This window comes from Coturnix japonica, chromosome 9, assembly GCF_054131305.1.
Source record: "Coturnix japonica strain WE chromosome 9, WE-NBRP24, whole genome shotgun sequence".
In the NCBI taxonomy this organism is placed as follows: Eukaryota; Metazoa; Chordata; class Aves; order Galliformes; family Phasianidae; genus Coturnix; species Coturnix japonica.
In genome coordinates, this window is record NC_140671.1 from 5,317,641 (window position 1) to 5,341,088 (window position 23,448).

At 50.7% G+C, this 23,448-nt stretch overlaps 3 protein-coding genes across 9 annotated transcripts in view; 2 read left to right on the forward strand and 1 right to left on the reverse strand.

Moving 5' to 3' along the window:
* The first annotated feature begins 2,773 nt into the window (after positions 1–2,773).
* Positions 2,774–7,878, forward strand: CCDC63 (coiled-coil domain containing 63). Its single transcript, XM_015878487.3, is given in 11 exon segments — positions 2,774–2,861; positions 3,316–3,476; positions 3,626–3,815; positions 3,939–4,058; positions 4,511–4,692; positions 5,066–5,247; positions 5,624–5,844; positions 6,289–6,363; positions 6,668–6,860; positions 7,078–7,275; positions 7,763–7,878. Coding segments are annotated over 11 exon segments (1,653 nt in total). The 5' UTR covers positions 2,774–2,846.
* Positions 7,879–8,145: 267 nt separating this feature from the next.
* On the reverse strand, positions 8,146–12,106 carry MYL2 (myosin light chain 2). 2 transcript variants are annotated; one of them, XM_015878489.3, is made up of 7 exons: positions 11,788–12,106; positions 10,762–10,851; positions 10,316–10,391; positions 9,532–9,636; positions 8,796–8,871; positions 8,669–8,717; positions 8,146–8,412 (listed from the first exon to the last, which is right to left on the reverse strand). In XM_015878489.3, exons 1-7 carry the CDS (start codon positions 11,878–11,880, stop codon positions 8,314–8,316), a joined length of 588 nt encoding a protein of 195 aa, XP_015733975.2. In that variant the 5' UTR covers positions 11,881–12,106; the 3' UTR covers positions 8,146–8,313. The 2 variants fall into 2 exon arrangements, with proteins under 2 accessions (XP_015733975.2, XP_085412040.1); XM_085555914.1 differs by having other exon boundaries at positions 8,669–8,709; positions 11,788–12,011.
* A 4,424-nt stretch (positions 12,107–16,530) lies between these two features.
* The window catches only part of CUX2 (cut like homeobox 2), a 52,747-nt gene continuing 45,829 nt past the window's right edge, over positions 16,531–23,448 (forward strand). For 2 of the 6 annotated variants that reach the window (XM_085555815.1, XM_085555822.1), the window contains exon 1: positions 16,532–16,668. In XM_085555815.1, coding sequence (XP_085411941.1) covers positions 16,606–16,668 — 63 coding nt within the window. In that variant the 5' untranslated portion in view covers positions 16,532–16,605. Of the gene's footprint in view, positions 16,669–16,803; positions 16,890–17,343; positions 17,365–23,448 lie in introns of those variants that run through there. The other 4 variants (XM_085555817.1, XM_085555828.1, XM_085555819.1 and 1 more) reach the window with 4 other exon arrangements.

Genomic DNA, 23,448 nt, shown 5'->3' on the forward strand with positions numbered 1-23,448 from the left:
CAGGGAAAGCAACCCTATAACAACCCTTAAAAAAAACAACACACTAAGTAGTGGCACAAAGGAGCCAATTCGCTGCTGGAAGCCACATTTCACTCGATGTCAGCAATTCAGAAAAAACCCATCTGCAGGAAATGATGATGACTGTTTCCTTGGAGTGATGAGCAATTCCAGCTGTGCAGGCAGCAGCCAGCTCTCCCCTCGCTTAACAGCAATTACCCTTCAAATCTGGAGTCATATGCCCATGCAGAGACATCTCCATCCCATCCTGCTGCCATTGCAGCCTGGAGAAACCTCCTGAGAGGTGAAAGCCACTGCACTGTTTTGTCATCTCTAATGATGGAGATGCACTCGTTATTTTCACACTGTAAACTATCAGCATGAAAAGAGCACTTTTAGAGTGCCTGCCATATTTGGCTCTTGTTTTTTTTCTGTTTTGAGTGTTAAGTAAGGAAAATAAATCAGATGTTTGTGCTGTTTTTTAGATGCTGAAATAATACCTTGAACACCTCCAAGGACGGTGACTCCACCACTTCCCTGGGCAGCCTGTGCCAGTGATTGTTTGGCAATGATGCACCACATGTGACTGAATTCAGAGCCCGTTCTGTCTGGTTTTGTCCCCAGCTGACAGTTCCCAATCGCTGCTTTTCACCAGCATCTTCCCAGTCCTCCCAGTGGTGCTGCTGGAGCTGATGGGAGTTTGGCTATGATTTAATCCATGCTTTTAGAGGAGGGGGGGGGGGGGGGGAAGAGAAAGTTGTGACAGTTCCATTTATAGCCCTCTGACTCACCGATTTCATGTGTCAAACACCGAAGACGGGTTAAGTAGAATTAAGTTCTGGATTTGTTATAAATAGGGACTAAGTAATATGAATATATTACATTTGCATGGAAATGTGGGCCTGATTCTCCAGCTTACCCCGGAGATTTTCATTGACATTTGGGGGATGCTCACAAGTGGGGTCAGATGAGACCCTTCTTGGTCTGGTTGTTCCTGCAGCTGCTTTTCAAATGGCCCAGGTGAAATAAAGAAGCCTGTGTAAATATTGCTGAAGTTGGGGAGGATTTACACTGGCTGCACAGCTCAGAATACAGCCCTTAGAATAGTTCAAGCAGTTTTAATTAGACCCCAAATCTTCAGCTGAAGAAATAATTTCTCCATGTCAGTCAGTGCTAAATGTGTCTACTGAGTCAGGGAAGGCGGGTTAAAGTGAAGATTGCACCAAAACTTACTTTTTTTCCCCTATTTCTTCTAGAAGATTATTGGATTCGTTTGTTAGAGATGATCCCATCCTGCTCTGATTGCCATTCTGCTCAGCCCCAGCCAAAGGTCCATCAAACAATGAAGCCACACTCATTCAAAGTGGTCTGACAGCAGAGCATTGTTTGGGTGAAAACAGTTCCCTTTAGTAAAATAAATGCTTCTACAATGAGTGTGACAGACACAGACTCTACCAAATCAGATTCCTCCTCAATAATTTAATGTACTCACTTGTTCACAGCTGAACAATTGGTCCATGCAGGATGAGCACAAAGATGGATGATATGGGGTGTGTTTTGAGGCTGGACTAGTCTGAGCCTAGGGAAACCAGCCACAAGCTGCTCTCTTCCATGGAAGTCATTTCCAATTAAATGCATCCACAGATCCTATCTGGAAGTAGCCAGGAATTCTGTGGTTGGCTTTTTAGCTCAAAGTCTCCAGGGCAATAGGGAGGCACAGTCTCAAGAGTCATGAGCCACCTGGGGATTTTGCTTGTTGCCTTGAACTATCCACATGGATGCAGCTGTGCAAAGTGTGATGCAGATGGCCTTTGCTCATCCTCATCCCAGAGCTGAGTGAGCTATTCCAGGACTGCAGGACCCAGCATTACGCTGCAACCTCCAACATTACCTTCCGCTCCTTCCTCTGGGGATCTCAGGATAGAATCAAAGTCTGCAGACAGAAATAGGAATGAGTACCATGAGGTGTTTATAACTGCTATGCACACACCGCCAGGAAGATGTCCCAGCACAGGCTACAGGGATATTTCCAGGGGAGGTTTCCAAATCATAAACCCTGTTTTGGTTCCCATATGGTCCAAATCCATGTTGTGGTGCAGAGTTGCTGCCATGGCAACTAGCCCAACGGCTGTTTGGTGATGCCCAGGACCAGGTTCCAGGAGGCCTAGGATAAACCGTCGGTCATCCCTGCTCCATTCTGGGTCTCAGCCTTCCCACACTTCCCACTGGAAACAGGATTATCCTTGAGAAAACAACAGCCCTGTTGCCTTGCCAGAGAGGAGCAGCAGCACCCTGCTGCAAGGTAAGCAATGACATCAGTATCAGGGGGACAGGGAGATACCCATTGATGCTGGGGGCTGCAGGCTTCAAGATCAGCCTTTGTGCCCTCCCCAGCTGCAGCCACATGGGGTGAAACACTCCCTATGGAAGCAATGCCCACATAGTTATCCCAGTGCACTCCCCTGGGGCTCTTCCTGCTGGCATGAGGGGGCCTGGCCTTGCTGGGATTTCTATGGAAACCCAGGTACCAAGCAGGATGGAAGAGCTGGAACCATCTGTTCTCCCCCTACTTATAAACTCGGTGAGAGGAGATGTTGTGATGACATCACAACAAATGCTCTCCTTTTATTCATCATGCGGCCATCTGTGGCAGATACTTTATGTGCCAAGCATGCAAGCGGGTGCTTGGGGCCAGGCAGGATGGTGCAGCCTTGACCTGTGTGCCAGCACCACCCCAACCCTGTCACCAGATTTCATCTCTCCCCTTTGAAAACAGGTGGTCCCCAGGAAGGATTCCTCCTCTCTTCCCAAGGTCTCAGCAGAGCAAACGGTGAAGTTAAACAGGAAAAATGAAGGGCTCAAAGGTAAAAACTGAAGCAATATTCCAGCCTGGACTTGTCAGCGGAGGCAGGACTCAACCTACAGAGCTAAATTCTATGGTGTGATCTGGACAGGGCCAGATTTCCTGCCTCTACCTCTCAGCAAGAGGCTGGGTGACTGTGGGGGCTTACCCCATCCTCTGCATCAGGCAGGGGGCCATACTCTGAGATTTAGATGCTGGGGGAAGCCAGTACATCAGTTATTGGCATTGGCTGAGGCCAAGACCTTGCCCCATGATGTGGCCACAGGGAGAACTCACAGCTTGTTTGCTTGACTTAGCATTTGGGGTGCTGGTGGGTATCTTAGGTGGCAGTGAAGGGCTGGGGGTTGTGATGAGTAGCTGGGTATTAAAAAACTGAAGGTGGAGGTGGCTTTAACTGAGTCCAAATAAACCACTGCTTGTGCTTTCCAAAGTGACCAAACTCACCCTTTCCGCAGCAGCTGAGAGAGTCCAGTTCGCTGCACACAATCTCAGACTTCCCTGTGACAGAAAGACAGGCTCAGATGGAGTTCTACAGGCTGCAGAAACAGCTCCAGATTGCTGTGGATAGGAGAAAATCTTCTGGTGCCAACTTGAGGCAACAAATGAAAACTCAGGAGTAAGTACAGCTTCACTGGGCTCCACGGGCTTGGAAAGTCTCTCCATGCCAAAACCTCTTGAGGACCTCAGCAGTGGGGTGGGACAAGGACCTACCCCAGCCCTGCAGGAGGGATGAGCTTCATGTCATTTGTCATCCTACCTCTGCAGAAAAGAAATCCAGTCACTGAAGGAAGAACATAAAGACGTAGCATTAACGCTGGGCAGGGTCGGGTCCTTGAGAAATATGATTCAAGATCACAGAATCTGCATGGAGCTGAAATACCTTCTGCACACCAAGGATCAGTATAATTGTCTGATTAGAGACAGAAAAACCCTGCTGTCTGAGCTGGACAATGAGGTGAGAGCATCTGAACAACTCCCTGGCTCAGCATGGTATAGCAGAGCAGACTGGCAGCTATGTTCTGACAGAAGTCCAGAATGTAGGGGTGGAGATTATATATATTTAATTCTCTCTGTGCAGATCCTACAGCTACAAAAGAAGGTTGAGAGGGAAGAAGTGATAACAAAGAAAGTGAGGCAAGCAAACTGCGGTAAATGGCTGCAAAAGCAGACTGAGAAACTGGAGTTGCATCTGAACAACGTAAGCAAACGTTGCACAGAGTTTTTGGGGCCAAACTGCAGCCAGTACAAAATGCTTTTTGATTAGTACTAAGGGCAACAGTGCAGTGCATTTGGTTCTTGCAAGCTGCACAAAGGACTCAGCTTGTCCCCTGGCCTCACTGCTCCCAGAGTACTTCAAAAGCTCCTTCAAGCTTGGTGACCCAAATGCAGCACTTGTTCTGTGCCAAGAAGCCTGAAGGTCTGCACCTGTTTAGTGATAAAACTGAGCTGCCCAGAGCCACTTTACCTTGGACAATGCCAACATCAGATTGCTGTTATGATCAGCCTGGCTCACTGGCACCACACATGATTTGCAATGAGAACAGGGCAGGTCCTATATGCCATCTCTTTCTCTGTTTGTCCTGGCCCTGGTCAATGTCTTTCAGCAGGGATTATGTACCATCCAGAGCACTTTTTCTTCCCTCTCCCCAGGTCACTGTGCGTTTTGATACCACCCTGACCAACAATAATAAGCTCCAAGAAGAGATTGAAAACCTTCGATTTCAGAAAGCCATTTTGGACAACTTCTACTCAAAGCTCTATAAGCACCTGGCCCAGCAGAAAAAGAGGATGGACACTGCCATACAGCAGACCACACAGGCACAAAAACAGCGGTACGTGGCTCCCTGAGTCTTCAGCAGTACAGCACTGAGGGCAATTTCAGTGATTGCTGTCAATGTATAAGAGAAACCAATAGAGGATTCACTGCTTCCACCTAGGGCTGGGTGCTATCTAAGGGTTGGATGCCTGGTCCCCAAAGATGCTGGTACTTCCAGGGTGTCACTTATTCCACCTATCCCAGATATTTATTACTCAGGATGGGGCAATTCACCCCATGGAGCTGTCTCTGCTCTGAGTCCCACCTGATCATACATAAGAACTTGGAGCAGAGGTCAGCTCTGGTCCTTTATAGCCTGGCTACAAGAATACAAATCCTTCTACCAGCACTTCTTTCCACCTCTGCATGATGCAACTCTCTGTGTGCAGGACAGAGTATCTAGCAAGGATTTCAGCCATGAATGAAAGGCGCAAACAAAACACTGCTCAGTTTAACATTGAGATGCAGGAGCGGGAACGGATTCGTGATCAGGAGAACAAGCTGAAAATCTTTGTGCTTACCAAATATACTGATCGCTCTGAAATGGAGGAACAAGCCATAAAAAAGGAAGGTATCTCATACAAGAAATCACCGGCAGCAGTGACTGCAAAACAGGAGTCTGCAGAGTCAGCAAGGAGGCTGCTTGCAGCAGTGTGGAGCACTGCAGCCCAAAGGCACAGTCTGGGGCTAGGAACACTTTATCTTGGAGTGGCCTTGGTGCAGAAGGAGGGAAGGGGAAAGCAGGGAAGTGTTTCCTATGTGTACCTATGGCTCCTTAAGTCCTGCTGTGTTTGCCCATTCCCATGCAGACTGTGGCCTCCTTGCCTGATCTCTAGGCAGTACTGAACTTGTTCTGATCCAAGCTCCCCATCTCCCCATCCATGGGCAGAGGCTCTGCCAGCAGAGATGCACGTGGCTCAGTCATACCTCTCTGTCTTCCCCTTTAGCCTTGAAGGCAGCTGAAAGGCTGAAGCGGAGTCAAGGGGAGAGCTTTGAGAGCCGGGAGGTGACTTACAGGCGACTGCTGGAGCTGGCAGAGAACAGAAACATAGACCAGCTTGTGAATGGCTTCATTGAAAAGGAGGGGAAGAACTTTGCCTACTTCAGCTATGCCTCAGAGCTGAACAGTGAGATGGAGAAGCTGCAGCAGAAGATCAAGAACGTCCAGGTCTGTTGCAGCCCTGCTCCCAGGCTTTCCATACCTTCTGCAGAAAACACAACAGGTTGGGGTTGTTTTTTTCCTCCTCCACGTGCCCAGCATTGTTGCCTACACCAGGGCCTGGCTTACAGCCCATCTTAGATGAAAGCAAAGGGCGGCCAAAAATACAAATCCCAGATGCAGAAAGGCGCTTGGTTCGAAGCTAAAAGTGTCCCAATGCTGCCACCGTGTTTCCAGCAAAAGTATTGCACAAGAAGGAGCCCCAGGAGACTTTAAGAGCTGCCTCGGCTCTGTGCAGAGCTGGCTGGAAGAAGAAATGCTGCCTGTTGAGGAGTGGTCCCCAAGGGGGTCAGCTGGGGTGCCCCTGCTGCCAGGGCATGGTCCCTGGGCTCTGCTGTGCACTTCTGTTGGACAGGTAGCCAGTGTCCCCTCCATGTGCTTCTGTTTGCACAGAATGAAATCACTCTCTTCACGACTGACCAAGAGAACACAGAGAGCAGCAGCCATCATGTCCTGAAGGAGTTAGAGGTAGGATGGCTGAGGTGTCCACCTGAAAAGGTAGTGGATGCTGATCTATCATAGAGTTATAGAATAGTGGGGTTGGAAGGGACCTTAAATCCCCCAGCCCCACCCCTGCTGTGTGCTGGCTGCCCTCAACCAGCTCAGGCTGCCCAGGGCCCATCCATGAAGATTGTGAGTTCTCCTTCATAGATTTGTTTTTTCACCCCACAACCCCTCATGTTTCCAGTTTCTAAACTGGAAATGGCCTTCACTGGGATGGGAGGAAAGAGCAGAGGGCAGTTGTGACCTTTCTCAGAACCTTTGCTGATAGGAACAGCTCAGTCAGAACACTGAGGCAGCCAATGACTATGAAGACAGATGCAAAGAAAGCAACAAAGTCCTTGGCCAGCTCAAATCTGCCATTGAGGTCCTGTTCAAAGAGAACAACTGTGATGCTACGAAGATCAGGGAGCAGCTTGGCGACAATGGGCAGATCACAGACCTGAATCTGATGCAGTATTTAGGTGGGTTATGGTTCCTGACCTGTCATGCCCTCTAGGAACATGAATTTAGGATGTCGGATTTCACACAACCTGACTAATGTGTACATCCCAAGGCCCTATCTAGGCTCTTGGCCCAGCCCTGGGACCTGGTCCCTAAGGAGAACGCCTATCTGATGGAACCACCTGAGGGAAACCTTGCTAGGGAACACTCATGGACACCATGCTCCTTCCCACTCAGGTCTGGTGGAGAAGAAGACCAATGAGCTGCTGCTGATGGAGTCCATCCTGCTCTACATGGAGGCTGAAGGCTCTGTGACATTCGAGTCTTTTGACAACCCTCTGCTGGGTGGCACCAAGCTCCTACGTAGCATGGAGCCATCCAACCTCCACCCACCAGCTCCTGCCCTGCTAGGCACCATTGATGCTGCTGATGCCTGTGAGTGTGTAGTAATTTCACAGATCAATAGGATAGGGAAAGGTGTTTCACCAGAGGTGTGATGATAGAAGGATTAGCATGATAGAAAGGTGCTATAAAGGAAGGGAAAAAGATTACTTACCCATACCAGAAGGTTCCAGAAATTTGCAAGGGAAAGCTCCACCAAGAAGAGATCTCCAGAAAGTGATCCTTCCCCAGGGGCAGTCAGCCCTTAAATGAGGTCTGAGAGAGGTGCAGCCAGGCTACACCCCTTCTGATTGCACAGCTGAATTGCCTTCACCTGTGCTCCCAGGGCTGACCATGTCCTTTCCCCAGGTGCTCAATCAGTGATTCAGGCCAGGACTCAACAGTTCCCATAGAGTGGATGAGGGGGGAAGGAGGGACCATGCCCTTGCTGTCAGCCTATCTGCACCATCCTCCTGGTGCTGTGATGGGTATGGCAGCCATGTGGCGAGGTGTGTGAGGGGGTGACCATTTTGTTGTGCAGTTGAGGTACCCCTGGACCATGATCAGATGCGTGAGCTGCTTCTCCCGATATACCAGAAGGAGTGAGGCAGTGTTGCCAGAGCGGACAAGAAGGGGAGGAATGACATAAAGGAATGACAGCTTGGTGGTGCTGAGTTAAATAAACAGACCTGTCCTCAAACCTCTGTGCCTCTGCAATGCCCAACCCAGTGCAGCCGATGTTCCATCTCCTGAAGGAGCACAATGCTTCAAGAGCTCTGTGGGTCATATTTCAGCCTGGCTTTGCCTGCTGCTGCCAGCAGCTGCTGCCATGGGATGGCACAGTGTTCTTTCAGCTGTCAACACAACACAGCACAGCACATCAATGCATCCAGCCAACCCTGAGCACTGCTCACACACCAGCAGTTGGATTTCCTCTCACCAAATTGCACTTTATTGTGTGTGGCTGCTGTTCTGGGTTGTCATCCCCATGAACAACAGCTCTGCAGCTCCAGGGAGAGGGACAAAGGGACCTGCAGGGTGACCCACACAGAGGTGACCCCACAGTGCCAACCCCAGCACTGAGCCCATGGGTTAGTCCTTCTCCTCTCCATGTGTGATGACGTGGACGAGGTTTTTGTAGTCGAGGTTGCCAGAGACGTCCGGAGGGAAGGCAGCAAACATCTGATCAATCTGCAGGAAAGAGCCATGGTGAAAAGGGGGCACAGGAGGGCTTTGGGGCTTGGCCAGGAGCTCAGTGGGGCTCTGATAGGACTCCATTGCTTGGTTTCTTGGAAATATGTCTTTGGCTGCTCTGTCATTCCCTTTTAAATAGGAAACTGAGGCCCCAAGCTGAGCACTGGGAGAGGCAAGAGGACCCAGTACCAAAGAGGCAGGTTCAGCCCATGGGAATGGGCAGGGATGGAGGGTGGGGGGCAGGAGCACGTACCTCTTCCTGGGAAAACCTCTCACCCTGCGTCATCAGCATTTCTTTGATGCTGCAAGTGAGAGAGTGTGGTGGGTACTGGGGAGACCTCATTGCCATCCCTCCTCCCCTCAAGTTCCCCTGCACTCACTAGGCAGATTTCAGCCCTTTGCCCTCCGGATCAAACACCTTGAACGCATTCAGGATCGTCTCCTCTGGGTCAGCACCTGTGGGCAGCACATCCAGGATCATTGGAAGCAGAGGAAAAAGCAGCCAAGAGGAGCCTCCTGCTTCCCAAAACCCCCTTACAAAATACTGTGGGATTTAGAGGGTGGAGGGATCCTGCCTGAATGCTGACCCCCCTCGATCCCTCCCGCTTTGGCCACCATGTGTGCTGACAAGGAGAGGAGCAGACATAAGATTGTGGTGTGCCCACATAGCAGGCTGTGTCACCTCCTCCCTGGCATCCAGTGCGTATCTAATCTTTTGTGTGTATTTATAGAGCTCCAGGCAGAGGCCCCTGGGGCTGTGAGGCCTCCAGGAGATCTGCAGGGAAGCTGCATGCCTCAGCTTGCATAAGAGATAAGGGATGCAGCTGGGTCACAGTCACACAGGGCACTGCAGGATCTCCTGTCCTCTCTTTCTGGGGGGACAGCAGCATCATGGCAGGACGCTTGTCTTGAATGTCTGGAGTACTGAGATTTGCTCCTCCCCAGCTTTGCTTAGACCCTCTTTGACCTGTTCCTGAGCTCTGCATTTCCTCTGCTCCCATCTGACATCTGCAGACCTTTGGGGTCTCACCCTTAAAGAATGGAGACTCCAGGAGCTGAGTGGCATCCCCATATGGGACAGGACATGGTGGTGGTGCTCCCTGGGTTCCCTCTTACCCTTGAGTTTCTCCCCAAACATGGTGAGGAACACAGTGAAGTTGATTGGACCAGGTGCTTCCTTGATCATCTCATCGATCTCCTCGTTTTTCACATTCAGGCGCCCTAAGAATGAGCAGTGTGGGGTGAATGTCACAACCAGTTGCAAACTTGAGAGACTGAGCTGCACTGCTTCATTCCTCTGCCCCGCTCCTTTAGAAGATATTTTGGGGGCAAAAATAGCAGTACTATGGGCTCTCCTGAACCCAGTAACAAGGTCTTTGCTGTATTGATGAGGACGATAGGAGCTGTACCTGAACCTGGCTATATAAGGGTGAAATGAACAGGTCTGGAAGCCTTCATCCTCCTACTTGAGTTTGGGTGACCTCCCGGACAGGCCCATCACCAGTTTGTGTTGGTCTCAGTGATGAGAGAGCCCAGCTGTGGCTTCACAGCTTCCCATGAGCCCCATAAACCCACCCAATATCCATAAACTGAGGGATGCTGCGGGATGGGAACATCTGGGTGATTTTTCAAGAGAGAACAAAGGGAGTTCTTGGCTCTGGGTAATCCAGGTGCAGGTTCTGTCTAGTACCTACAGGGTCAAACAACAACTGCTCTGTGAGTTGCTCTGATTCACCACACTAACAAAAATGGTTTGGGGTCAGGTTTTCAGCAAAACACACATGAGATGCATTTAACCACCGGGGCTTGGCTAAATGAAGACTCACAGCTGGTTTTGCACTTAGTTGGTCTAATATGGTCAGAGCTGCTGGGGAGGAGAGGCTCCTAAATGGGGGCTCACCGAGTGCAGCAAACGTATCTCTCAGGTCTGCCTTGTCGATGAAGCCATCTCGGTTCTGATCCATGATTGTGAATGCCTGGAAGCAGAGGAGGAGGGCAGGGAGCACAGGGAGAGCTAACAGCCTTTGCTGGGTGACAGCTTCCTATGGCAGCCCAACCCCAAAGCTGTGCCATGCCCAGGGCCCTCTCACACCAAGATGAGATCAAACTGGGAGGATAACTCAAGCCCTCAGCCATGGGAGCAAGCTCACAGGATGCTTTGAGGCAGCTCCATATTTAACAATGTCACTGAGCTGTTATTCTCACTTTTAAAATAAAACAGCTCAAAAAAATGGGCACTCTGCCTCTTATTGCAAGCCAGCTGTCATTGTTCTCAAGGCACCGAGGAAAGAGCTGAAGGTCACATTGCATCAAGGGCCCCCGTTTGTTTCTATGCAATCCACCTACCTCTTTGAATTCCTGGATCTGGGCCTGCTCGAACATGGAGAAGACATTGGAATTCGCACCTTCAATCCTCTTCTTGGCTTTCTTGGGTGCCTGCGGGGTTCAAGTATGTAGCACTCACTTACTGTCTTTTTATGGTGTGGAACAAAAGCATTGAACCAGCCTGTGCTTAGTCATAAGCCCTTCATGGCGGTGCTTAGTAATAAGTCCCTCATGGCAGCGTGGGGCTGGTGTCTGCTCAGTCCCTGGGTACCTGGTGATTCCCCACGTGCTGCTCGTGAGCTGTGGGCACATGCAGCACTCTGAGCTGCTGACGAGCATTAAGATTCCTGCTCTGTCTTTGCTTTCCTGATGAATTTTGCCAAATAGGTCGGAGCAGAAAGGAGCTGGATTTCCAATTTCTGCTTTCTCAGCTGTGGTGGATAAAGCAGTAGAACCCAGGCTGAGATCTGCTCGGGCTCAGGGTGAGGAGCACGCTGCTGGGATTACACACAAGGCTGTGGTCATTGGATGTCTCCTTATTGCTCTGAGCCTCTCACTAAGAACAAAGTGCTAATTAATCTATTTGCATCTTTTAACAAACCCCATCTCCTTGCACTGAGGTTTGAATCAACCAGAAACGCCCTCACTTGTGGTCATGTGCATCCATGCTGCTTTTTCTCTTTCAAAAATCAGGATTCTACCAAGAGGAAACACAGCAAGGAAGGCTTCAGAGACAGAACTGCCTTTTCCATATCTTCATGGGGGAAAGGAAAAGAAAAAGACAGTATTTGCCCCCAAACAACCTCACCCTGTCAGGAAGTTCTGCTGAGTGCTACCAACACAGGAGACACCTCTCTGCCCTCACCTCTCCCCACTGGTCCCTGTGGGATTCTCCCCACCTGCTTACCCTAATATAGGGCTTATCCCTGCTTACCCCTTGGCCGTCAGACCCCAAAGCTTCCCTCACTCTCTGCCCACTAACGCCATCCCAATGAGAACACCATGCCACAAACTCTGCCTGTTCCCATTGCGGCTCCCAGCACTCACCATGGCTTCGCAGAGGTGCTGGTGGTGCTGCAGGAGGAATCTCAGAAGCAGTCCCCTCTGCCCCCCTGGGCTGAAACAATAAATATGCCTCATTCCAGGCTAAAAATAACCATATGGCCACTTTTGGCTGTAATAGGTAAACCAGCCACCCCCAACCCTCTTGTCTCTGACTTTCTCCTCCTCTAATCTGCAGTAAGCTTGCTGTTGTCACTGGCCGATGTGACATGTGAGACACAGAGGCTTTCAAGGTTAGCAGCACACCAGGAGGCCCCGCAGCTCCCACAGGCTGTCACTCCAGTGGGCAGAGGCTGTGCTCTTCCCTTCTGCTGGGCTGCTCTGGGGTTATCTGGCCCAGCACTGTGCCCCCCATGCCACAGTGTAGTGCCCCCCTTTTGCTTCAGGGTGGATGTGTCCCCTCGTCCTTCACAGTGGAGGAGCAGCCCTACATTCCCCCACACCCAAGGGACAGTGATGTTTTGCCAAGCATCTCTAGGAGCCTTCATGCCCCACTGCAGCTTCTGCATGGGAAAACTGGGCTCTCCTTGGCTGCTAGAGCCCTGGATACAATGGGGACCCATCACTTGTGTTGCTCCAAGAGCCAGAACCCATCCAAAAGGGGCTGAATGAGGCTGGGGGTGGATGCTGAGCTCCCACAGCATGGAGATTCTCTGTGTCACCCCCCGCTGGGGCAGCTGTCACCCACTTAAGCCGAGCTCTTTCTCAGCCCTGGCTCTGCCATTAACTCTCCCCATCCCAGCTGCAGGTGGGTTGGGTCTGCGTGTGTTTTGCCTTTGGTATTTTTAGGCACACTGAGGCTGATAGGAGAGCAGGGAGGGCTGGGACACGGCTGGGAACAAAAGGGGCCTTGAAAGTGGATCCTGGAGCTCAGGGCTCTGTCTGGACGCTGCCCTTGTTCCTCCAGAGGACACAAATGCCACAGTTGATCCCTGGCACTCACACCTCCACCCCACTCCAGCAGTCATTGCCTTGCCTGAATGAGACTTACACTAATGTTGAGATGGATTCTGGGCTGTTTCCTGGGGTTTGTCTGAGCCAAAAGATGGAGGAAACCATAGAGATGAGCAGAGAAGGATGAGGAGCAGCCCAGGGCACGCGGGCATGGCTGGGATCAATCACAGCATGGGCCCTCCCTGGCCAACTCCAGCTGAATCCATCGGCCAGCCAAGCCCAATTACCTTAATTTGTGGCATTAAGGAAAAATCCATAAGCATCAGGGAAGTGATGTGCAGTGGTTTAACAGAACCGGTCACCCATGGAGCTGCCCATTGCTGGCTGTTTATCCACTCTGGGGCAGTACAGGAGTCAGCCCTGGGGCTGGGGAGAATCCCAAATCATATTGTTATGGGGAGCCTGGAAGAGGTTTGACTTTGACCTGTCCCTGCTGAGCACCCATCTCTGAATGGGGGCTTCAAAAGGATTTCTGCATGCAAAAAGGCCCAGCACAGCCCCAGCACTCCGGCTGGGGGTGAGATGCAGATGGCTGCGTGTGTTCTGCTGTCATCTGTAAGACGGTGCATCTGCTCCGCTGTGCACTTCTTGCTGCCAGACATCCTCTGTGCTTCACGGGCCAGATCCTGCCCTGCAGTGAGGAGTGGGATCTGAGCTGGGGATGGAGCTGCTTGTTGGTCCCCTCCCTGCTGTGGGTGCTGGGGATTTAGCGACTCCTAGGACAACATATCTATATGGATATGTATAGACATATAGAGACAGCTCTGTAGTGAACAAAAGAGCCATTGGAAAGTGGCTGCAGCCTGTGAATGAATGGATGCCAGGGAATAATGCACCTATCTGTGTAATGGCAAAATCAAGCATCGTCCCTGCTTATCTGCCCGAGAGCCTGTGTTCAACATGAAAAAGCCTTTCTAATTAATAGGACAGCCCCTCTCAGGCTCAATAAAAAATGGAGTCAAAAGCATTTGATTAACCCCAGCTCTTTGCAAGGTGCCTGAGCCCAGTGTGTGCCCACAGCCAATACTGGGGATCCCCAGCACCAGAACTGCTGATTTAGGGGATCTAAGAGCCAAGCCCTGCCCTGCCAACCTGCTTTCCTCATGCAAACCTTATTCTCCAACCAACATTTTGTTCCTGCCATCAGATCCATTTGACTAACCTAATACATATGTATACACGCCGGTGCATTCCCATTCAAACCAATGTAAATTACCTTTGACCAATACATTTTCCTGGGAAATCAATGCATTTTAACGCCGGATAATATTTATGAAATTGAATATGTTTTTTTATTGAAGCTAATGCAATTCGCTTCTATATTATGCATTTTTATTAAACTAATGCATTTTAAATTAAAGTGTTGTATATTAACTACAATGGCTGTTGGTACTTACAGTAAAATAATATATGTTTGCTGAAATCGATACATATTCCAAACCCAGGGTTTTCCAGTTAACAAGGCTATATCAAATATAACAAATGCGTGTAGCTGCTTAATGTGATGCTTATATACACTGGCTGCTGTATTTGTTTATTGGTAATGATTACTTTTCAAGGGAGAGAGCTTATTGAAGGTTGAAAAGACAGATTTCCGTGCAGCTGGTGGTGACCACCGCTTGTCCAGCGTCAGCCACAGGAGGGAGCAGTGAAGATGAGCTGTGTGAATGCTTGTGAATGCTGTGTGAATGACCCTGAGCTTCTCGTGTTATAGGGAGGTGACAGGGACGAGGACGATGCCGCTGTCCCCACGCTGGGGATGTGCCCACGCTGCAACGGGAGAAGCATTGATGGGGGAAGTTATGAACATCAGAGTGTCCAATGTCCCTTCCCGTGTCCCTGTGTGTCCCCCCAGTGTCCCTGTGTGTCCCCCCCCCGTGTCCCTTCCTGTCCCTCCGTGTCACCCCTCGCCCCCCGCAGCGCCACCCGGCCGGACGCGCTGCACTCCCCGAGATGGCCGCCAGGTGGCGCCGTTGCAGCGGGCGCAGGGCGGGCCCCGGTGCCGGCGAGGACGCAGGAGAGGGAAGGGAGATGGGAGAGGAAAAGGAGAGGGAGGGAGAGAGAGCAGGGGGAGGAAAGAGAGAGGAAAGGGGAAGGGGAGAGGGAGGAGAGAGAGAAAGGAGAGGGAACGGAAAGGGAGAGGGGAGAGACAGGGGAAGGAGAAGGAAGAGATAGGAAGAGAGAGAGAAAGGAAAGGGAGAGGGAAAGAGAGGAGACAATGACACACAGCTGCACAGCCTGATGTGGGGTTGGTTTCTGCTTTCTCAGGCCGGAGGAGGCCAGGATACTGCAAAGGGGCATGAGGCAGATGGGGGGTCAGTGAGGGGCGGGGCCCCTTCTGGGATTTCCCAGAGCCCAGGACCCAGTTCTTGTTGTGTTGCCTTCCCTGAGCACGGGATGGGGGCTCAGCAGCTGTGTGGGTGCCCACAAGGGCCATTGGCTGGGTAACAGAGCCCTGAGCTCAGGGCAGCCTCAGCCTCATGGCCTGCAGTGTCTCTGCTCATCACAATGGCTCTGGTTTGCCTCAATGTGGGTCCTCGTGTCCCCCTGCCCACCCTTGGGACAAAGCACCCACTGTTGGGAGGAGGCTGGCACGTGGCACTCACTGCCCACGCTGCTTAATGGGGTCAGATCACCGCACAAAGGACTTATCGGTGGGATCACAAACGACAGGAAGGCGAGAATAAATTAATGCCTGAAATGGGAGCGTGCTGAAATCCAACGGTATTTTTTTTTTTCCCCCTTAAGTATGCAGAAAATCCCCTTCCATATTTTAATTAAAAGCCTTTCAGAAGAGGAGGTGAGGGGCTGCCATTTACAGCAGGCTATTGTCAGGCGCACAAAGCAAAGCTGTTCTGGAGACAAACTGATTTATTAACCTGCATCCCTCAGTGCTGCCAGGGCTGGGGGGGATCTGGTGCCCCCGAGGTGGGCAGGGATGTGGCTCAGGTGTGGGGCACAGTGTGACAATGTGTCCTCTTCCTCCTGGCTCCCATTGAGTTGGGAACGGTTTGGCCAAAGTGAAGCTTTCCTCCCAAGCCCACAATTTGATTTGCTCACCAGGACGCCACAGTAATTTTTACTTCTGATGAGGGGTGGGATGTAAGAAAGAAGAGGATCCTTTAGCAGGTTCTGTGTGATAGGGCAAGTGGGAATGGTTTCAAACTAAAAGGGGAGATTTAGACTGGATATACAAGGAAGAAGTTTTTACACTGAAGCTACTCAGAGAGGTGAAGGTGCCCCATCCCTGCAGACACCCGCGGTCAGGGGACGGGGCTGTGAGCACTGATGGGGCTGTGGGTGTCCCTGAGCACTGCAGGCAGTGGGAACACATGGCCTTTGGGCCTGTCCCCACGGCTGGATAGAGCCGAGCTCCAACCCGTGCATGAGGTGCATCACCTCCCACTGCCTGCTCCCTGCTGGGGACACTCAGATGCCGGGCTCCCTGCTCAGCCATCTACCTGCAAACCCCAGCACGGGTGGGCAGGCAATAGCAGGTACTGGCGGGCAGGTTCTGTGCTCGCTTTGCTGCAGTATCTGCCCGATGCCCGCCCCAAACAGTGTAGCGCTTTTATTTATTTATTCATTCATTTATTTATTTTTTTTTTTATTTTCCCCCAAATCCAGCAAATAACCGGGAAACTTCCCCCCGGGAAAGGCCGCCCGGGGCCGCGCTAACAAAAGATCGGAGCGCTGCGGGGCGGTGGCAGCAGCTGTGCCCGCAGCTCCGGGCCGCCCTCTGCCCGCCCCGTCGGGACCGGAGCGGCGCGGGGCGGGTCCGGGCGGGCGGCGGGGCCGGCGTTGGGGGCAACGTGTCCCCCCCCCCCCCCAGTCACCCCCCCCCCAAAGATGGCGGCGGACGTGGGATCGATGCTCCGGTATCGGACGCGGTTTGATGTCCGCCGGCTCCAGGTTGGTGGCGCGGCGGTCCCCCAGAGCCCCAACCCCGGCGGGGGTTCGGAGGAGGGGGGGCCCTCCTCCAGCCCTCCCCCCCCCCCCCCCGCTGCTCGCCGTCCCCTCCCTCCTCCCGCCCTTCGCCATCGATAGGTATCAGAAATTGATCTCCGGTACTCCGCCGTTCCGTTCATCCGTCGCTCTTTGTTCACACGGAGCAGCGCATGGAGCCGCCCGAGGTGACAGCCCCGGGGGCGGGTGCCGGGGGGGGAGGTCGGGGGAGGCATGAAGTTGCGGGGAGCGGCGGGGTTCGCTGCCCGCCCCGTCGTTAAGTTTGGGGGATCCTCTCCCCGACCCCCGCGCAGTGCCGGTGTTCACCCGGTAATTGTCATTGCCGATTATCGGGGAGCGATGCGGCGGCGGTGGTAGTGGGGATGGAGAGAGGGAACGGAGCGGGAGGAAGATGCGATGCGCTCGGGGTTGGCTGGAGCCCTCCTGCGCTCCCATTGTTATTGGGGTCGGGAGGCTCGGAGCGCGCACATTTGCAGCCCCGCATGTCGCTGAACCCAATTGGCAATGGGAGGCTGAGTCGGTCCTGAGAGCTCTTTCGGAGCTCCGGTTGTCACCTTGTGATGGATACGGCGCCAACAGAGAGCTCCTTTGTGGTCCCGCTCGGGTCACCCGTACCGTCCCCATCGGGCTGTGAAATTAACGGTGAGTCCTTTGTTAACATTGATGACCTGGGAACAAACCGGTGGTGTTGACAACGTGCGACTTCCACGGGCACGCAGCTCGTTGGGAGCCGGGCAGCGACACAATGGCTTCGCAAACGCCTCGTAAATGGGATGAAACCCAACCTGGAACCACCACAAAAGCCGAAATGCTCATTTACATGGATATTAAAAGGGTTTATCCCTCCTGGAGATCACGGAGTTGAAAACGCGGCGTGTTTCATGGGGGACTCAACAAATTTAAATGTGATTTTGTAAGGCTTCAGTGCTGTATCAACAGTTCCAGCATTTAATACATTTTGGCTTTTAAACAGATTATGCACTACAGCCTCGATCACCGGCCACAAAAGTACCGCAGGTAGCACAGCCACCTCTGCTCATTTATGGCATTGTGGTCAGAAGGGGATTAGGGGGATGAGCGCTCAGGATACAAAAGCATTCCCGGGTGCATCACGCTAATGACTTTTCCTGGGTGCGTTCAGAACCTTGATTTAATAGTAAATGTTGGCAGTGACTTTAATGCAGGGTGGAGGGTAGATGGCTGGCAGCCCCCCCTGGGAGCAATGGCCACGGGGACGAGTGGCCGTGGGGAGCGATGGCATTGGGTAATGGTGGCACTGGGGAGCGGTGGTGGCACGGAGTTGTGGGCAGGCAGCAGCGCTGCGGGATCACAGTGGGAAAGGTGACCTTGTGCCAGCTTGGCCTGGTGCCCTCTATTAAAAAAAAGAAAAGAAAAAAAAAAGAAAGAAAGAATGGAAACAATCCATTTATTCTTCTTTCTGAGAGCTTTTTTCTTTCCGTTGTCTTTATTTCTTGGGCTTTAATGCGTGGGGCTGAGCTGGCCTAAGGCTTGCTGGGAACGGCGGAGTTTGAGCAGCCCTGATGAATGGTGGGCATATGTAAAACACGCAGATAATGTGCTGCGCGGCGGCACTTTGATCGAAGCAGCATCGAGCCCTTTTACAGCAAATAGGCTCGGAAATGAGAAGAGATAAAATTCTATCAAAGATAATACCTGGCATATTTCACTGGGTTATGAGATTGTTTTATTGTGTACATTACTAATGCAGTATTTTTTTACAGCTTTCTTGTGTATAATAGTCATAACGGGATTCATACCTTTATTTTGCGCTGTGCTTTAATTTGCTTCTGCTTTACGACGTTGGGTTTAGGGCTGTATGGATTACATGCACTGTTCCCGGTGCCGTTCTGCTCTCACTCATTCCGTGCTAAAGCAGCAAAAAACAGGAAGAGTTGCAAGCTGCTGATTTGGGCTAAAAAATTACACGAGTGAGGGGAGAGGGACTGATTTGAACCGTCTTTTATCAGCGGCTCCACATTGCATTATGTAGATTAGCACTGGGGCTGTGTTCCCCAATACAAGGATGCTGACCCCATGCAGACTCGGGCAGAAAGTTGGGCACCCGACGTTGTGTTTGCAGAGTTTGGGGATGGGGGTGAAAAGAATGTGGATGTGATTAAAATATTATAACCTTATGATATTCTGAAGTGCATAAATTTTACATATCAGCTACAGAGGGAGTTTAGACATCCATTAAATGATATGACAGCTTGACTTATCTAAATGTGCTATCATTTAACAATGTGTCAAAATTCTTCTTTATATAGATGACAGCAGTAAATAAGCTATCAGTCCTCTTGGTTGAAGCTTAATTCCTGCAGCCTGGACGAGGAAACTCGCAGTGCTGTTGTGGAACAGCCCCCAGCACGGTCTCCCCAGTGGATTCTGTGAGGCTTTGGGGGGCTTCCCCACCTCATCCTAATGTAATTTGGGGCTCTGAAGATGGGCTGGGAAATCATAGAACCATAGAATATCCTGTGTTGGAAGGGACCTACTAGGATTGTAGAGTCCAGGAGCCTCACTCTTCCCTACCACCCTACGGTTGTGACATTGGTCAACTGCATTGAATGTGTTGTGGAGTTCCATGGTGGGAACAGAGACAATGCTGCCTGTCCCCTATAAGTGTTGGTACTTCTCCTGGGCAGTCTGGGAGCCCTCAGGGCCACCCTCCACCGTTACTGGGTTGTGAATGTGTTTTGGGCTTCTAGTGGCTCCAGCTTCTAGCCAAGAGTCCAGGTGGGACATGGGTGGTGTTGGGGAGATGAATGCAAATGTTGGAGCAGTAGAAGTGGCAAAGGTTCTCTGCAGATGTCTATCTTTTGGCTGGGTTATGTGGTGTCTAAGAGGTGTGTACTCTGGACGTGCTTCCAGTGAGCAGGGGATTTATAAATGGCTGTCTTTCATGTGGATTCTCTGCTGTCTAATATTGTAGCTGTGCTTTGTAGCCACATATCTGTAAGGATGGTGGTGGTGTTTCTTTCCCTGTTTTCATATTGATTAAGGTCTACAGTAACCAGTGGTTCTGTCCCCCCCATTGCCACGAAGCCTCAACTGAATCATAGACTCATTAAGTTTGGAAAAGACAACAACGACCACCAAGTCCAACCCCAACCCATCACCCCATGCTCACTAACCATGTCCCTCAGTGCCATATCCCTGTGTTTCCTGAACACCTCCAGGGCCAGTCACTCCACCACCTCCCTGTGCAGCTGTGCCAGTGCACTGGAATGCCCCCACCATTGCCAGCGGGCAGCTGGAGCTCAGTGCAGCCTGTGGAAACCTTGGAGGTTGGAGGTTCTGTGGTCTGGATGTCACTGTAATTCCATTCTGCAATACCCACTGCTTGGTTTTATGATGGGCTGAAAGTCAGACCCTGAAGTTCCCGAAGTGTAATGTGGGTTTTTTCCTGTGGCTGAATAATTGAGATGCTGCCAGACAAGAAGAGAGCTGCAGAAAATGAGAGTTTATCTTTAGCTCTGCAGCTCTCACTTTAGAAACTGGTGACCCCAATTCCAGCTCGAAGAGTGACTTCTTCCCTAATTAATAAATCCATTAATTAATTGTGTGCGTGCTGCAGCCCATTAGAGATATATGCGCTGGCCTCCTGATCCAGTTTAGTGGATTGTCTCTGTGGCCTCAGCGGGGGGAATTAAAAAAAAAAAGAGATTGTGACCAAGAGGCAAATAGGGACGGAGATGAAAATATAATTTGATCCCATGAGATGGGAGCAAAGGTTTGCAGCCCTGCGACCTCCTGGCTGCTTATGGAGGCCATGGGGATGCCCAGGAAAGCTTTGAGGTTTGCCATGCCCCCAACATGTGGGGCTGCCGGGTGGGTGTTGCAGCTCTGAGCCCACGTGCAGGTGGAGCTGAATGTTAAAGTGCTCAGCGATCCGAATTATTATTTATGACCAGATTAAGCAAACAGCACGCTCCCAGCCCGCAAGTCCTTTAGGAGGTGCTTGCTTAACTAGATAACCTCAGCGGAGCATGGAGAACCAGCTATTCATCTCCCTCCATATGTTGGCACAGGAGCTGCTCCCTTCAGTTAATTTTTCTTGCTGTCTGCAGAGACTTCAAATAAAAATGCAGGCATAATTGTTGTGTGCTCCGGTCCCACTGCTCCTGTTTTCTCTGCTGAACGTAAACTTAGCGGTTGGCAAGAGAAACAGCAGAGCTGAATGCAGAAGCCGTGGCTCGGCTGGGAAGGGAGCTTGTGGCTTTGGGGTCAGCACATTCTATGCTCCCCCCCCCCTCCTGTTTTTTGCCAGCAAGAGAAAAGTAGCGTTCCTGGGATCACAGTGTTGCCCCATGTGCCAGTCCCATTGCTCTTGAATTTTAGCGCATCACCATGAGACAACCCAACCAATGGGAGCATCCTGCTCCTTGCTCTGAATGAAACTCATTCGGGTTCAGCACAATACAGTGTTATGGGCAAATGTTGCTTTCCTTGAGGTGGAGAGCAATGGGCAGCACTCTGCAAACTGCCTCTACCTGGAACAGTTACACTGAGCTCATCCATCCCCCCAAAAGGCTTCGGGGAAGGTGGTCGGAACATTTTGTACCATCCTGCTCCTATTATAGAAAGATGTAATTCCCCAACTTGGGAGATAATAAGCAGGTATTGACTTCTGCTGGGGTCATTATCAAGATTTATTCAGTCAATATGGCTTCTCAGGTCAATAAATCTTGAGGTTGATAAAGGAGGAATATATACTTGCAGACTTTATTAAAAAGTTTTTCCCTTCTGTAACAATTCCTTGTGCTCGTGTTAGCATCCACCACCGAGTGCTCTTTAATCGCCTTTTTTTTTTGCAGTTCCCAGCACATTTTGCTACAACAGCAAAACCAAAGCGGAAGGAACCAAGCCCTGTTGGCAACAATGTGCCGTGTTCCATTGCCACCCTGCACCCTTGTGCCTCGGTTTCTCTGCTCATGGGCAGAGAACTGAAATTTTGGGGTCATGCAATGGGAACACAACCATATAGGGAGGATGCATGGGCACGATGGATTTGAAGCTGAGTATCCCAGTACCATGCGCATGAGTGCTGACACAGACTCACACAGTGAGGACTTTTTCCAGAGCTTTTTAATATGGCCTCACTGTGTAATTATTATTTTTGTTACTACTTCGGAGCAACATTTAATGATTTCCCCAAAGCTCCAACAGGACCCTGGAGTATTGATGGAGCTGTAGTTTCGGTGACTTGCTGCTAACACATGGCTGTTCTCATATTAATTGGTCGGTGTGAGTATGCTGGTGACTTCTTCTGCAACACAGGTTTCTAAAAAAGTAAATAACCCATTGGAACCCCATGTAAATACGGCTCCGCTGGGAGCTGCGCTGTGCGTCAGCCGCTCCAAGTGTGCTGCGGTTGCCTTGGGTAACACTGGTGTAGTTGTATACTGAAGTCAGGACCTCAGGCTTCCTTTGTTTTCCTCCGTCAGGAGAACATTGTGAAGCATTACCTGGTGCTGGTGATGTGCAGTGTAAGCACCGCTGCTCTGCTCAGTGAGGTCTGGGGAGCACCACAACCTGACTGTGTGTTAGTGCTGCAGAGAGCGTTTCTTCGTTATTAATCACGGAGTGGTTTGCAAACATTGCTTCATCCCTGGGAGCTGGGTAATCATTACCCTGTTTGTCCCCTGGCTTCTTGGCTAGCGAATAGATGGAGGCGGGTGGGGGCAAGCTGGGGACATTCCTGCCATGGAGACTAAAAACTGGGAACTTTCTGCAGGGTTGGAAGAAAAAAAACATTGCTAAAACCCATCGTGAAGCATGTTGGCCAGGTAGGGTTTGAGGAGAGAACATTGCTTAAATCCCCATTGGATCATTCACTGTTGGCACGGATGCTGGTAGGGCCAGGATGCAGGTGCCCTGCAGAAGAATGCTCTTGGCAACCATCTGCCCACAGCCCCCGTGGCTCTGCCATCTCTCCAAGGGCCTCGAGTTCACCAAAACATCACTTTTTGACCCAAAAGTGCTGTGTCTGTCCAAGGGCCACATGCCATCCCGCACTGCGTGAGCATGGCGCGCGCTGCAGAAGCATTGGAGCTGGGGCCGCCGTGCCTCCTGCTACCACAGCACTCCTTCAAATAGAAGCAGCTAATTAACATTATTCTTTAATTATTGCCTTTATCAACAAGGGGTCTGGTTTATACCAGCAGGATAGTCGCTTTCCCTTCCACTACCCAAGTGAATGCTTCAGTTCCTGTTGCTTTTGAAATGAATTTGATGTCATCTGCCCATTGTCACTTAATGGGGACACTTGGGTAATGATTGCGCGCTCCAGCCCTGTTAGCAGCACTGCGAGCGTGTAATTTAGCCCCTTAGGCAACAGTACTTTTGAAATCTCTGGATAGTTTTGAACTCTCTGTTCTTAATTAAATATGCAATTTTTCACGGTAACCAGGTTAATTCTTTTGTGTTGTGTTGTAATACTGTTAGGAATTTTCATAGTTCTTATTAAACATTATTCAGGCATTGTGAATTCCATAATTAAAAAAAATGAAAAGAACAAAGCTTGATTCACTTCTTTCTTTTCCCTGGTTAATTTATCAAATGAATTTTGCAAATTTTTCTTTTTGTCCCCAGACAGTGTGCCAAGTGTTTTAAAGGGGAAGGATTTAATTGCTCTGTAGGGATTGGTTGGTTATGAAGGATTTGGCTGTTTGATTAGTAAACCCTACTGGGAATGGTTTAATG